At 37.9% G+C, this 15,700-nt stretch overlaps 1 protein-coding gene across 1 annotated transcript in view; it reads right to left on the bottom strand.

Moving 5' to 3' along the window:
* The window catches only part of LOC130219694 (phospholipid-transporting ATPase ID-like), a 62,189-nt gene that overhangs the window by 36,790 nt on the left and 9,699 nt on the right, over nt 1-15,700 (bottom strand). The window contains exons 3-4 of the mRNA XM_056452155.1: nt 1,950-2,008; nt 830-943 (exon numbers count right to left, since the gene is read on the bottom strand). Of these exons, the coding sequence (XP_056308130.1) occupies nt 830-943; nt 1,950-2,008 (173 nt within the window). The remainder of the gene's footprint in view (nt 1-829; nt 944-1,949; nt 2,009-15,700) is intronic.

The raw sequence follows: 15,700 nt of genomic DNA, 5'->3' as shown, positions 1-15,700 counted from the left end.
GGTTATGTGAACCTAAACCTTCACGCACACAATTCTGGAGACACAAAATACTTATTTTACATCTTGTAAAAAAGGACTTCTGGGAATAGAGGATAGTATAAGATCCAATGGATGTATTGTAGATAGTTTTCACGTTTACAGTGGCTCTTATGCTCTGCTATTGCTTTTATGAAAATGTTTGAAGTTCAAACACTCTCCAAGTTTAATCCCAAAAAACATATGTTTTTTGACAAGTTTCTCAGAATGTTTCTCATGACTCCGTACTACAGCCATTTCAGATCAAATATAAATGTAATTATTCCCTGAAATGTTGTGAACAGCAGCTAAGCTCAACTTTCTCCATCTGCTTTCTGTTTCTATCTTGGGATAACCAAGATTTCAGATGACCCTATAACATCTGTGAAAAGATAACAACGGCATCTGCAAAAACTGTAGAAAATATTAAATCTGTAGAAAATATTTAATTTAAAAGATGGTGATTGGGTACATTCATTTATGCTGAGCACTGTATGACAAAATGTAATCACTGCTTTAACCGTGTTCATGAAATCCTTCATTTAATACGCTTCATTAAATATCATTTGTCCATGTGAATATTGACTTTCACTTCATGGACATTTTTCTAAATATTTACTTTTGGGCTCCACAAACAAAGATGTCAAACAGCAGTTTCAGTTATTCCCAGATCTTGATTTTTGTGTCACCTTTAAAGAAGGCCCCTGAAAATCAGGATGAAATCTGGTCATATGTATTTTCTAAAACAGCCCCATATTAAGCTTCAGTGTGCTGCTTTTGTAATGTCATTAGTGACCCGGAAAGGCTGGCAAACCTGCAGTATCAGCAGCACGAGGAAGTAGGCATTCGCAAAACGTTGAAACTGCTCGAATAAGTTAATGGGCAGAAAGGTGAAGACGTTGTATTTTGCAGTCTTGATGCGATTGTCCTGCGGGAAAAATACAGAAAATAAAATCATTAGTTGCATCCAAAATTACATATTTATGCACTGTTCTACCCCATTTTGTATAATAATGGTATAAGTAGTGCATTTACACTGACAATTCTACAAATTCTAAAAATAATAAGTGCACTTAAAATAAACAGCATTGTTGGACATGCACTCAATGAGTTGGGGCTAGAAGGGATACAGCTGTGGCCATAAGATAACGATTCATTCACTCATTCATTTTCCTTAGATTTAGTTGCTTTATTAATCAGGGGTCGCCACAGCGGAATGAACCGCCAACTTATTCAGCATATGTTTTACACAGCGGATGCACTTCAGGCAGCAACCCAGTGCTGGAAGACACCCATACACACTCATTCACACACATACACTACGGCCAATTTAGTTTTTTCAATTCACCTTTAGCACATGTCTTTGGCCTGTGGGGAGAACGCCAACTTGGGGAAAACATGCTAACTCCACACAGAAAGGCCAACTGGCCCAGCCGGGACTCAAACCAGCAACCCTCTTGCTGTGAGGCGACAGTACTAATCACTGAGCCACTGTACTGCCCAAGTTAATGATAATTATTTATATTATTTATTATTATATTATTTATAAATGATCAAGTAATTGTATTTTATTTACGTACACCACTATCCCAACCCTAAACCCAACCCTCACAATAACGTAAAAACAATAATTAAACAGAATATTATTCATATTATGTATTAAATTATCCATTAAAGTGTATTTTATAAATACTTCTCGTAAAGAGTAAGGGTGTAACCCCGGTATTCCCTGCATCGGCTCTTACGATCATGGCCTCCCATTCATCCCCATCTACTGAATTGGCTCTATCACTCACGGTGGATGCTGCACACTGGTGGTGGTGTGGAGAGAGCCCCATCATGATTGTGAAGCGCTTTGGGTGTATGGCCATACACAATAAATGTGCTATAAATACACATTACATTACATTAATAAAAAATATTTAGAGACTCACAGCATAACTGAATCTCTCGTTGTAGTCCCGATCGTTGGCTCGAACATGACGTTCTTCCTCTAGAGCAGAACAGAAATAAAGTGTAGATTACTAAGCCACTTAAAAACAAAACAAAAACAAAAAACAAACAAAAATCTCAGGCATTACTGTAACTATAATTATTTACAGTTATACAGTTAACAGATATACTTAAGTCATGGTTTCTTCTACATTCATTCTTCCATGGCGGGGCGCCACACCAAAATTCATCGCGCCATGGCTACATTACAGATTCTCATTCAAAACATTCAGTCGTTTTTTTAAAATAGCGGGTTATAATCGCACCAAACGTATTAAAAGGTAAGTGAATTATAACAGCGCAAACTTTTCTGTAATCGTAGTAGTGCTGTGCGTTATTTGTTTAACCCAAGGTGACGTGCTGACTGACTGACTGACAGGTGAGTGATGCGTGAGGCTAGCAAACACGACGTAGCTTTCAGTTATGACGAACACAGTTTACATAATTATATTTTATTTATAGATAATGGTCTATGGCTCTGCATACAATGACTTTATCTTGCTGGAGTTTATAGCCGTTTCACTTTACTTCAGGACGCATTAATGCCGCTCGGTAGGTCTATTGGAGACATTCATAAATATTTCTAGCCAATCGAATAAATGCTGGAGACATACTCGTTACATAAATGCACTAAATCGCACTTCAGCAGCATTTATTTGAGAGCGCACAAGAAAATCTGCACTTGAGCAGCGTGTATTTGAGGGCGTGCAAGAAGTTTTGTGCACAAACAGAGGAAATCGGCGCTCGAGCACAGAAATTCACATGCTCATATTACATGAATGTGATCTCCAGTTGTAATACTGCGCTCACAACATTTGTCAATGAAATACCGTCCCCGGTTATTGGTAGAACTGTGTAAAAGGCCCAACAGATTCTGCCACCACAGCTGAAAAAAATCCTAGAGGAAACACAGTAAGTATATATTATTAAGTATATTTTTATTAATAATTAGTTTTTGTAAAAGGACTTTTTAAACATTTAAAAGGAAAATTTGAACAAAAATGTTAATAGAAAAATGAGAATATATTAAAAAGTAAATTAAAACTACTAGTAAATACTGCAATAGTTTCATAAAGATGAACTACAGTATATCATTGTCAACTAAACACTAATGTTAGGAGAAGGTTCAGTTCACTGGGAGTAATTTCCTTATCAAAATCTGGCTATACCAAACAAGTACAAAACAAAACAAGCTATCCTAAATTTATGAAGTGATGTACAAATTATTACAAATTATTTTAAAAATATTTTTTACAATAGACAATCTCCTCAAAAATTTAATTCACAGAAATGAACTTTTAAAAACGTAAGCATTTGAAGGAACACAAAATAATCTTTGCTTTTTTCATATGTAAAAAAATATATGATGAAAATATCAGTGAAGGAGATTAAGAATATTTTCTCGCAGTAAACAATGGGCATGAATTCATCCGATCTTTCTCATTTTCAGGAGTGCAGAGCCATAAATGAGCAAAAAGCCACAAACAGCGGCGCCTGGAAAGCGATGTCTGTGAAATCATCAGTGAACATCACTCCGCAAATGAAGGAAGTAAAAATAGAAAGGCTGTAAGGTGAGAACACTCATCGATTGAAACCAAACGTCTCCTGGAAGAACAACTTTAAGCAGACTAAGTATGGGCGATATGGACTTAAAATGATATTACAATATGTTCTGGTATTTATAGCGATAACGATATTATTGATAATAATGAGTCCAATGAAAGGTCTGTATCTTTATAGAAAAGTATTTATTTTCATTTTTATTCTTCTGCAAAGCTCAACCATATTTAAGCACACTGATGTAGCTAATCAAGCTTTTCAGGATCATATGCAGGCAGATGTGCTGAAGCAAGAAATGAAAGAAATAAAAAAATTTAATTTTGAAAAAAATTTGCATGACAATGCTATCTGTTTCATTCATACTAGACACTAGAGAGCACCCTTGCGCAAAATCTCCATATACATGTTTCTGAGGAAAAGACTTCAGCTATCACTGAAAGAGTATAAAGATGCTAGAAATTAATAAATAGATTTAACATGAAGCTAATAAACAAGTGATTGTGGCAATATGATGATGTTATGATGATGTTATGAAGTGAATTTAGGGTGAAAGTAAGTCAGTAAGTCAAACACACAAACTATTGAAGACGTAGCCTACTGTAGGGTATATGCCGAGCTAGTGTGTTTCCCATACTGATAAACTTCCAGTGACCTGTTATTGTGAGTTTTTTGAGAAGGGTATAAGCGGAGGTCAGAGCCAGCTCCAAGTGGGTGAGACTTGAGCTCCTAGTGAGTGGTCCTTCGAGCTACAAGTGGGCTGTGCAAACCTGGATTTTTCATATATTTTATTTATTGAGTCGTATTTAGAGTTCAATATTGTGCTTTATGAATGTCTACACCTAACCCTAACCCTAAACCCAATCTCACAGTAACCTCTTGTGTTTTATTAACGTCTACACCTAAACCCAACCCTAAACCCAACCTCACAGTAACCTGTTGTGTTTTATTAATGTCTACTCACCTACAGCAGTTAAACCCAACCTACTTGTGGTTTAAGTCCCTCCCACTTGGAGGTCACCCAACCTACTTGCGGAGTAATCCCTCCCACTTGGAGGTCTCTGGGCTGCAGCGATACCTACTTGAGTTTTTTTCCATTTTATACGGTTCATTTTACAGCATCGGTGTTGTAAAGTAATTCAAATACAATCAGTTAAACAGACTTTGGCATCCATTTAGTTGCTCAAGCGTAAAACGAAACAAAACACCGTTTGCTCGCACACGCCCGTCAGAATCAGCAGGATAGCACAGAAGCTCCATTGAATATACTGGGGTAAGATAAATGCTCATATTATAAAGACATGGTGGGGAAAATGTTATTTAATGCAGTGCTTCCTGTACAATCTGAGACCCACTTTATATCGGATATCACTTAGCCAGTGGAGATTGCTGATTTTTTAAGAAAACAGACCTTAAACGCGCCGATTTTGCATTGGCATACAATTCACCGGAAACGATTAACCCAGGTTACTGGCAAATTAAAAGTCCTATTTGCATGCTTCGGCATACCCCATTGTAATAATAACTCATTGCATACCTTGAGCATACATCGAAATGTTATTTATTTTTAATTCATACTGGACACTAGAGGTCACCCAAACGCAAAATCTCCACATACATGTTTCTGAAGAAAGACGTCAGCTACGGTCAGCTAACACTGCAGGACAGCAAAGAAAATAAAGATGCAACGGATAAATGGATCAAACATGAAGACAATACACAAATGTCTGTGGCAATATATGGATTACCTGTGTTCTTTAAACCATTCTAGGTATTTTATGAGCATATTTATAATGAGATGCTAATTGACCTAGCATTAATCACTGTATTGAATACTATAAATTATAGGCGTTGTTTTTTATACTGGGATATTAAATCACATCTGTTTCACAAAATAAGGTATTTCAAACACTCGACTGATGTTATGAAGTGAAAGTGAAAGTGAGTAAATCTCTTTGTAAAGAGGCTCAAACAAACAATCGAACAAGTAGCCTACTACTAAATAATAACTCATAACTTGAGCATACATTTAAATGTTATTTATTTTTCAATCATACTGAACACTAGAGGGCACCCTCACACAAAATCTCCCCATACATGTTTCTGAAAAAGACGTCAGCTACGGTCAGCTATTACTGAAAGATGATAAAAATGATAGAAATGGATAAATGGATTTAACATGAAGACCATAAACAAACGTTTGTGGCAATATATGGATTATCTGTGTTCTTTTAGCCATTATAGGTATTTTTAATATAGGCGTTGTTCTGTATGCTGTGATATCACATCTGGTCACAAAAAATGAAGTATTTTGAACACTCGACTGATGGTATGAAGTGAAAGTATGTCAGTAAATCTATTTGTAAACAGGCTCAAACACACAAACTATCGAACATGTAGCCTACTACTATAATAATAACTCATTGCATCCCTCAATCATACCTTAAAGTGTTATTTCTGTTTCAGTCATACTGAACACTAGAGGTCACTCTCGCGCATAATCTCCACAAACATGTTCCTGAAGAAAAGACGTCAGCTGCGGTCAGCTATCACTGCAGGACAGCAAGGAAAATAAATATGCTAGAAACGGATAAACGGATCAAACATGACAATACACAAACGTTTGTGGCAATATACGCATTATCTCATTCATTCATTCAATTTCTTTTCGGCTTAGTCCCTTTATTAATCCAGGGTCGCCACAGCGGAATGAACCGCCAACTTATCCAGCATATTTTACGCAGCGGATGCCTTTCCAGCTCCAACCCATCTCTGGGAAACATCCACACACACTCATTCACTATGGACAATTTAGCCTACCCAATTCACCTGTACAGCATGTCTTTGGAATGTGGCGGAAACCGAAGCACCCTGAGGAACCCCACGCGACGCAGGGAGAACATGCAAACTCCACACAGAAACGCCAACTGACCCAGCCGAGGCTCGAACTAGTGACCTTCTTGCTGTGAGGCGACAGCACTACTTACTGCACAACTGCGCTGCCCATATGGATTATCTGTGTTCTTTAAACCATTCTAGGGGTTTTATAAGCATATTTATAATGCAATGCTAATTAACCAAGCCTATATCACTGTATTGAATACTATAAAATATAGACGTTGTTCTTTAGTATTTCGAACACTCGACTTATGGTATGAAGTGAAAGTGAAACTAAGTCAGTGAAACTCTTTGTAAACAGGTTCAAATCCACAAGCTATCGAACATGTAGCCTACTCATATAATAATAATAATAAATGTTATTTCTTTTTTGTTCATACTGAACACTAGAGGGCACCATCGTGCAAAATCTCCACATACGTACATGTTTCTGAAGAAAAGACGTCAGCTAATCCATCGAACACGCACTACTGTAATAATAACTCACTGCATAAACCAATTAAAGATTTTATCATTATTATGCATTCATTCATTTTCTTTTCAGCTGAGTCCCTCCTTTAATCCAGGGTCGCCACAGCAGAATGAACCACCAACTTATCCAGCACATGTTTTACGCAGCGGATGCCCTTCCAGCTGCAACCCATCTCTGGGAAACATCCATACACACTCATACACTACAGACAATTTAGCCTACCCATTTCACCTGTAACGTATGTCTTTGGACTGTGGGAGAAACCGGAGCAAACCCACACAAACGCAGGGAGAACATGCAAACTCCACACAGAAATGGCAATTGACCCAGCCAAGGCTCAAACCAGCGACCTTCTTGCTGTGAGGTGACAGCACTACCTACTGCGACAATGCGTCGCCCATCATTATATTATGATATATTTTTTTTATGGGGGGTAGATTTTTTTTTGCAGTATATAGCGAGTTATAATATATGCCTGTTGACCTTTGTGTACAAAAAGGTGCAACATTAGTATTTTTTTTTGGCTCGAGACTTCTGCTCTCATTTACTTCTATTAATTTTTAGACGTCAAAAATCGCTCATTGTTGGCACCAATAACCTAGTGGTTAAGAGCACCGACATAGCACCATGGTGCTCGCGACGACCCGAGTTTGATTCCTGGTTGAGGTCCTTTACTGACCCTTTCCCTCTCTCTGCTCCTAATACTTTCTTGTCTGTAACTTCCACTATCCTATCCAAATTAAATGTGAAAAAACCCTAAAAAATTATTATAAAAAAAAAAAATGCTGATTGATGTTGCAAACTGATATTTTCTAATTATGTTATTCTACTTTTTATGTGTAGTCATGAACACACTTGTTTGTAGAGCGAGTAGTTTGATTGATTTCTGCCGTTTATTATTCATAGTCATTAAAACTTCAGAATCGGAAGTTATAAAACAATCGCCAAAACAAGCGCATTACCACATTGCAGATTAAGGTCAACACCACAGATGTAATCCAGTAAATTCCAGCTATATGAATCATCTCTACAGTCCATCTTCAGCACTACCTTGTCCGGGTGATATTGAGTGTGAATTCCAACCTCCTCTCCATGGTGTTAACATCCACAGCCATCGTAGCGCCATTGCCTGTTTGCAATGTCATTCTTCGAGATGCACAAAAAACCATTCAAATGGCTAACTCTGGCTAACGCTACAGTGTAGTTAGCAAGACAGTCAATCCATAAAGTGTCTGTTTTCTTTCTGTAGTTATAGGAATGAAGCAGACGTCGCCTACACTTGTCTGTGAACGTAAGAGATTGAGACGTGTTTCCTTCAGTCCAACCTCAGGAATTTTCATGGCCTGCAGGGCTTATATGTAGAGTATTAGCATGAAGCTACACCTAATCATTTACCAGCTCTTCACTGAGGAGTCAGTGAAGCGTCTGGCATTATTAACACAGCTCTAGAAAAGCCCAGAGGAATTGTTTATTGCTGTGAAGTTGCACTTTAATTTGTTGGGCTAATTAAAATGTTTTCATGTGAAAAGAATGAACAGTACTGTTGGGAAGTGTCGTTTAAAAGAGATTTAAGAAAGTCACTGTATACTAAAAGGATTCAACATACTGAGCCTAATAACACACACACACACACACACACAATGTATATATTTTCTATGTATATTTGGCAATACTCACTCACCGGCCACTTTATTCTGTTCAACTGCTTGTCAATGCAATTTTCATTCAGCAAATCACAGAGCAGCAACACAATTCATTTAGGCATGTAGACATGATCAAGATGATCTGCTGCAGTTCAAATTGTGTATTGGAATGGAGAAGAAAGGTGATTTAAGTGACTTTGAACATGGCATGGTTGTTGGTGGCAGACGGGGTGGTCTGAGTATTTCAGAAACTGCTGATCTACTGCCATTTTCACGCACAACCATCTCTAGGGTTCACAGAGAATGGTCAGAAAAAGAGAAAATATCCAGTGAGCTGCAGTTTCGTGGGTGCAAATGCCTGAATGCACAACACATCCAACCTTGAGGATGATGGGCTACAGCAGCACCACACCGGGTGTAGACCACACCGTGTGCCACTCCTGTCAGCTAAGAACAGGAAACTGAGGCTACAATTCACACAGGCTCACCAAAATTGGATAATACAAGTTTGGAAAAATGTTGCCTGGTCTGATGAGTCTCAATTTCTGCTGCGACATTCGGATGGTAGGACCAGAATTTGGCATCAACAACATAAAAGCATGGATCCATCCTGCCTTGTATCAACGGTTCAGGCTGCTGGTGGTGGTGTAATGGTGTGGGGAATATTTTCGTGGCACACGAGTATTGTTGCTGACCATGTCCATCCCTTTAGGACCACAGTGTACCCATCTTCTGATGGCTCCTTCCAGCAGGATAACGCACCATGTCATAAAGCACGAATCATCTCAGACTGGTTTCTTGAACATGACAATGAGTTCACTGTACTCAAATGGCCTCCACAATCACCATATCTCAATCCAATAGAGCACCTTTGGGATGTGGTGGAACGGGAGATTGGCATCATGGATGTGCAGCCGACAAATCTGCAGCAACTGTGTGATGCTTTCATGTCAATATAGACCAAAATCTCTGAGGAATGTTTCCAGTACCTTGCCGAATCTATGCCTTGAAGGATTAAGGCAGTTCTGAAGGCAAAATGGGGCCCAACCCAGTACTAATAAACCAACCCAACCCAGTGTTAATAATAATAAAAATAAACCTCAAAAAGACATTTGGATAAATATTATCAGACCTTTATATAGACCAATGGGGTGACAGGGTCAGTGGTTAGCACTGTCGCCTCACAGCAGAAGGTCAGTTGCCATTTCTGTGTGGAGTTTGCATGTTCTCCCCGTGTTGGCGTGGGTTTCCTCCAGGTGCTCTCGTTTCCCCCACAGTCCAAAGACATACGCTATAGGTGAATTGGGTAAGCTAAATTGGCCATAGTGTTTCCCAGTACTGGGCTGTAGATGAAGGGCATCCGCTGTGTAAAAACATATGCTGGATAAGTTGGCAATTCATTCCGCTGTGGCAACCCTGATGAATAAAGGGACTAAGCCGAAGGAAAATAAATCAATGAATGAATGAGTAGAAACCAATACTAGCATTTTAACACAACAATAAATCCAGTAAATCACAGAAAGTGAGATTTTTCAGGTGGTCTTTAGTATTTCCATAGCTGTATATAAATGTAATTTATGACAAAACATTGCATATTCGATGAAAAAAACAGTAAATAATTGAATTAAATAAAAAGAAATTGAATTTGTTTTGACAGGTTTTTAAGGAACTGTAAACTGGAACTCTTCTGCAAGTTTCTCTTTCTCTTGAGTTGTTTGGGACGCATCTAACTCTGCACTTCCGCATTGCGCCATGTTTCATCATCTTTCTCAGTGTTTCATCAATGTAAATATAAGTTAAAAAAAGTCCTGCCCACTGCTTACCATGTGAATATAAGCGTTGTATCAAAAGCTCTACCAACTGACATGTTTGTACTTTTATCACACAGGGATATCACACCACTCCTATGATTAGCACAAATCATTTTAGAAAAAAAGGGAACATGAAAAATCAGGAAACATCAGAAACTAAGCCAAATACTTAAAGGTCCCATGAAGTGCTTTAAAATGTGCATTTTTATTCGATGTTAATCTCAACCGAAACATGAAGCATGGGTGAGAGCTCCTGGTGTAGCTCCTCCCCTTTTTAAAAACAGCCAATAGCATTTTGTTTTATAACCGCTCTGCAGTGGGAGTGGTTGAGTTTAAGTGCATCAAATGAAAAGCCTTTGAAGGGGGCGGGTATGTCAGATACTAGAGCGTATTTGATTGGTTATGATGTGACTAAAACTGTAGTATGGGTTGACGTGAATAAAACCGTGATCAATTTAGGTGGACAAACTGCAAGCTTTACATGCTGATAACAGTTTTATATCTTCTAAAGGCAAATTTTTTCACGTTTTAGAGCACACTAGCTTATAGATATCTTACTAAAACAATACTGATACTAACATATAAAAACTTTTGAAATTCATGGGACTTTTGATGTATTAGTCTACATTGCTGCTGAAGGAAGCTAACTATAAGAAAAACTCAAACCAATCTCAAACTACATTTTTTTATACTAAGCATTGTGATTTTTTTTTTTACAGATTCTGTCATTAAATGATGTACAAAAGCACACACACCAGTGGGAAACATACTCATGTTGTGCTTGTGATGGGAGGTTTTATGGTTGACTCAGCTAATTCTACCATGCTTTATCAAGGAACGCAACATAGTAACTGTCCACAATGTTTATGATTACTGAGGGCAGCCCATCTGCCCAATCAGAGCTGAGTAGACTCTCTAAAATATTGGGGTTAGAAAGATCAAATCTGGTAGTGGCGGTCCCTTCTCTGTTGACATCAGTTTGACGACTGTAAAAGATAAACTATCTGCTGCTGCTTTCAGTAGTATGGCAATAAATTTAGCATAAAAAGGTGTTCAAATTTACATTTGTAGCATTTAACATTGAATAAAAGCCCATAATCAGTACCTGAGGTGATCATTGTCATAATAGTAATGAAGAGTTATGAAGAGTTCTGATGCGAAAGCCGCTAAACGCCACTTCTGCCAAAAATTGAGCTAATGACATTGAGCGAATGCTTTAGGCACATAGTACATGTTCAACAAATAGACTTGCTTCAAATCATCTAAATCGCAGCGTTCAGCACATTCAGAAATAACAGTTTGTTTGCAAAAGCCCCTAAACGCCACTTGCCTTTGACAGCAAAACCAATATATCCCGAGAACCAATCAGAAGGCGCGAATCAAATCATATGTTTTCAATGTAGCAGCACGCTGATACGCTGGCTTTTATAAGGAGGACTGTTTTATTCTGCTTTTGATTTTGATTTTTAAAAACACGGAGTTTGATGAACTGGATGAGATTTGTGTTTTAAATAAAATTTGTGTTTTATTTGCTAAAGTAAGCTATTTTTTAAAAGATAATTATAATGTATTAAAACTATACATTATTTATATTACTTCATAATAACTATACCTCTTATAAGCTATTTAAATTAATGGACAATGCACAGATATTGATGTTTTTACACTATATTATTTGAACCTACCAGCTTAGTTTACAATGTTTACATTGCTCTACTTACATTAAATCTAAATCCCAAATATCAGAAATGACAACAGATTGTTAAGATTTAATTAATGTCAGTTTTAATGTTATTAATTAATGCACTTACTTGACAGATTTCAGTCATTCATTTTCCTTTTTGCTTTTTCCCTGTTTTTTCACAGTGGAATGAACTGCCACTTACTTGACATATTTATGTATTTTAAATTTTAGGTGGTTTGTGTAATGTGTTTATATTTAGTAAAATACTTTCTAAAAGCATCTTTAGTGATTTTTCAACTAATTACTATGTCTTGTCCCAATAGGTGGATTTAGAGGTTTTGCAAAAAAAAGCAGAGGTGGATTTTTAGCTGGTTTTGACGCAAAAGAAAATCTACCTTGTTAAAAACCAGAACTAAAGTGACATTTTTGAAAAAGCTATTTTATTTACTAGCTAATAACCTTATCATTACTTATAAATTGAAACAGTCTGAACCTAACCAGAGGAGCCTGATAGAAAATGCTTATTTACAAGAAAAGAGGTCAGATGGATTTGGAGGGTTTTGCATTTGACTCTTCATATGCTGTTGTTTTGCCGCAACATTGCTCGAATGAAAGCCTTTCCAAACTTTTGCAAATGGCTAGGTTATGTTTTAGGACAAAAACTTCTTTTAACTTGGAAATTATACTTTTTACTGCATGTTGCGGCGCATGTTGTTAGGACACAGTGTCACCGTGTTCATGTAAAATGATGTTCAAACTCACATTGGTAGCATTTAATATTGAATAAAGCCCATAATCGTACCTGAGGTGATCGTTGTCATAACAGATATGCTGTGTTCTGCCGCAACATTGCGGAAATAGAAAGCATTTCTAAACTTTTGCAAATGGCTAGGTTATGTGTTAGGACAAAAACTCCTTTTAACATGGAAATGATACTTTTTATTGCGTGTCGCGGTACATGTTGTTAGGACACAGTATCACCATGTTCACGTAAAATGGTGTTAATACTCACATTGTTAGCATTTAATATTGAATAAAGCCCATAATCAGTACCTGAGGTGATCTTTGTCATAATAGTATATGCTGTTGCTCTGTCGCAACGTTGCTCAAATAGAAAGCATTTCTAACTATTGCAAATCGCCAGGTTATGTGTCAAAACAAACACTTTTTTTAACATGGAATGCTGCCTTCTATCGTGTGTCGCGATGCATGTTGTTAGGACACAGTGTTACTGTTGGTTTGCTATATATAAGGAAATTATGTACAAAAAGAAAGCCCCGCCCCCTACTCAATATTTCATTTCAGTTATTTGTACATTGACCATACTTGAATAAATTCTCTGCAACTTCCGGTTCATACAGACTTTGAACTTTGCAATTGATTCCACAAACCTCATGTGTTCTGAATTATGGCTCCAACTCAATTTTATAAACTCTGCACACATTGCAGAAACACTAATTATTGCACAGCCCTAACACGAACATTTGCAGCAGTGGAGATTCTTGCAGCACATGTATCTTCCTCATCCCATCTCACATTTTTATAGTATCCTCTCATATGTTAGTGTGTAACTCAATAGCTGAACTCTGTGAACTCGCAAGATAGTGGATCTATTGTTCTACCGCAGGAAGATTTACTGTACAACATGGCTGATGTCCTTTGTGTGGCTTGTGATGTGAAACATTAATCGTTACAATATAATCTATCTGAATCGATGGGAATTTGGGGATCTGGGCGTTGGCTCCAGTTTATATTTTGCTGAGGGTCACATTATATGCCGGCCTGAACAGCTTTGTGTGGAGTTGTATTGCACCGCAGTCGCATCATACACTCCAGACCGTCCTCAAGTACAGCTAAATGTCACGATCACAGCCAGTCCTTGCAGAACCGGAATGTAACTACCCAAGACTGACCAATGACTGAGTCTCTAGATGAAATTCCACAGTTTGTGTTGTGACGTGAATAATGGTTAAACTGGTGAGGGAAAATCCTGTAACATCAAAAAGAGGTAAATGAGGGCCACATCTACAGACCTACTGTAATGTAAGTATTTTTAAATTTGGAGTGGACCATTAAGAAACACCTAACCACCAACCAAGAACACGCTAGGAACAACAATGTGACAAAATATAAACACTTAAAACATCATCTAGCACAAGCACGAACACCACATTAGAAACACATAATAACAACAATATAAACCACTCACAAGTGAGAACAACCATAAAAGAGCAAAGTACTTGATCTATCTAACAACGGATAGAACTCAATAGAAACATTTTAGTAACAAAATACAACACCTCTCAACCGGCCGGAACACCTTAAACGCATAGCAACACAATGCAATCTTTTAAAGGGTGGTCCACAGTGTATTTTTAAGGCTTGGTTGTGTTTATAAGATGGAAAGCAATGTGTGCTCATGCATCACTTGTAGAAAAACACGTTATTTTTTCATATATCTTACTTTGATTATATACAGCTACTCAGCTAACATGAAAACGACTGTCATATTTACTAGTTTCTCTGAAAGGCCGCTCTCAAGAGGCTCTGATTGGTCAGCTAACACAATGAGCTGTGATTAGCGAATCGGCTCCATGTCACGCCCCTACAGTAAACCCCTGTGTATACAGTCCAGTCAGAGCAGCTGTTAGCAGTGTTAGCAGTCTAAATCAGACCGAAAATGAAGAGCACACAGCTGAACCTCAGCCTGCTCTCTAAAATAAAAATCTGACACATGTCTTTCACATATATTTGGGTTATAAGCATGTGTAAGTAATATAAAACATTCTCATATCTTTGCGAGTTTGTTATTTGAGATGTAGAACGCAGGAAAGCGGGCCGCATTCATAGACACTGCAGCGCTAGATTGTGGCTATTTACAGCGGTTTGACTGATAAATATAAATTTGAAGCTAAATTGTTAGCGGTGCCAAACAGCATTTTCCATTGTTTACATCCTTGTTTACGTCCTCGCTACAACAAACCATTAACGCTAGAATTTGTGCCTGTAGTTGGTCAATTTGAACAAATAAAAATACTTACAGGTTGTGGCTCACAATCCACAGCTTCTGCTATTATGGTTATAGGAGTTTTTAGCCAAATCCAGCACTGAACTGAGAGAGATTCTAGTTTGCTTTGTCAAATGCTAGAGCTATATCTTTTTGTATAATTCTCTGAACATAATTAAATTAAACTGTAAGCACTTTCTCTCTTTTGTTGTGTCCTTTGGAATCCCAGAAACAGAACAAACTCTGTTTGGCATGCTGTCCCGGGAGAGAGCCCTGAGCTCATAAGATCCTCAAGCCAGGGGCTCCCTCCCATTTGCAAGGCAAGAGGGGAGTTTGAGCTCAGGTAGATCTCGAGAACTCCCCTGCTGTAGTAGCTAATGAACAGTTAGTGATTGCTCTTAAGAGATGACTACTTACCAAGAGCACGTCTATGGTGCCGATTTAGATTAGTCAATTAACCTCAGTTGTTTTTGGACGGTGGGAGGAAACCGGGGAACCCGGGGGAAACCCACGTGAGCACGGGGAGAATGTGTAAAACTCCGCACAGAAACATCGGCTGGCTTGGTAAGGACTAGAACCAGTGACGTTTTTGCTGTGAGGCAACAGTGCACTGGGCCACCG

This window comes from Danio aesculapii, chromosome 25 (assembly GCF_903798145.1).
Source record: "Danio aesculapii chromosome 25, fDanAes4.1, whole genome shotgun sequence".
Classification (NCBI taxonomy): Eukaryota; Metazoa; Chordata; class Actinopteri; order Cypriniformes; family Danionidae; genus Danio; species Danio aesculapii.
This window is presented reverse-complemented; position numbering and strand designations above follow the sequence as displayed.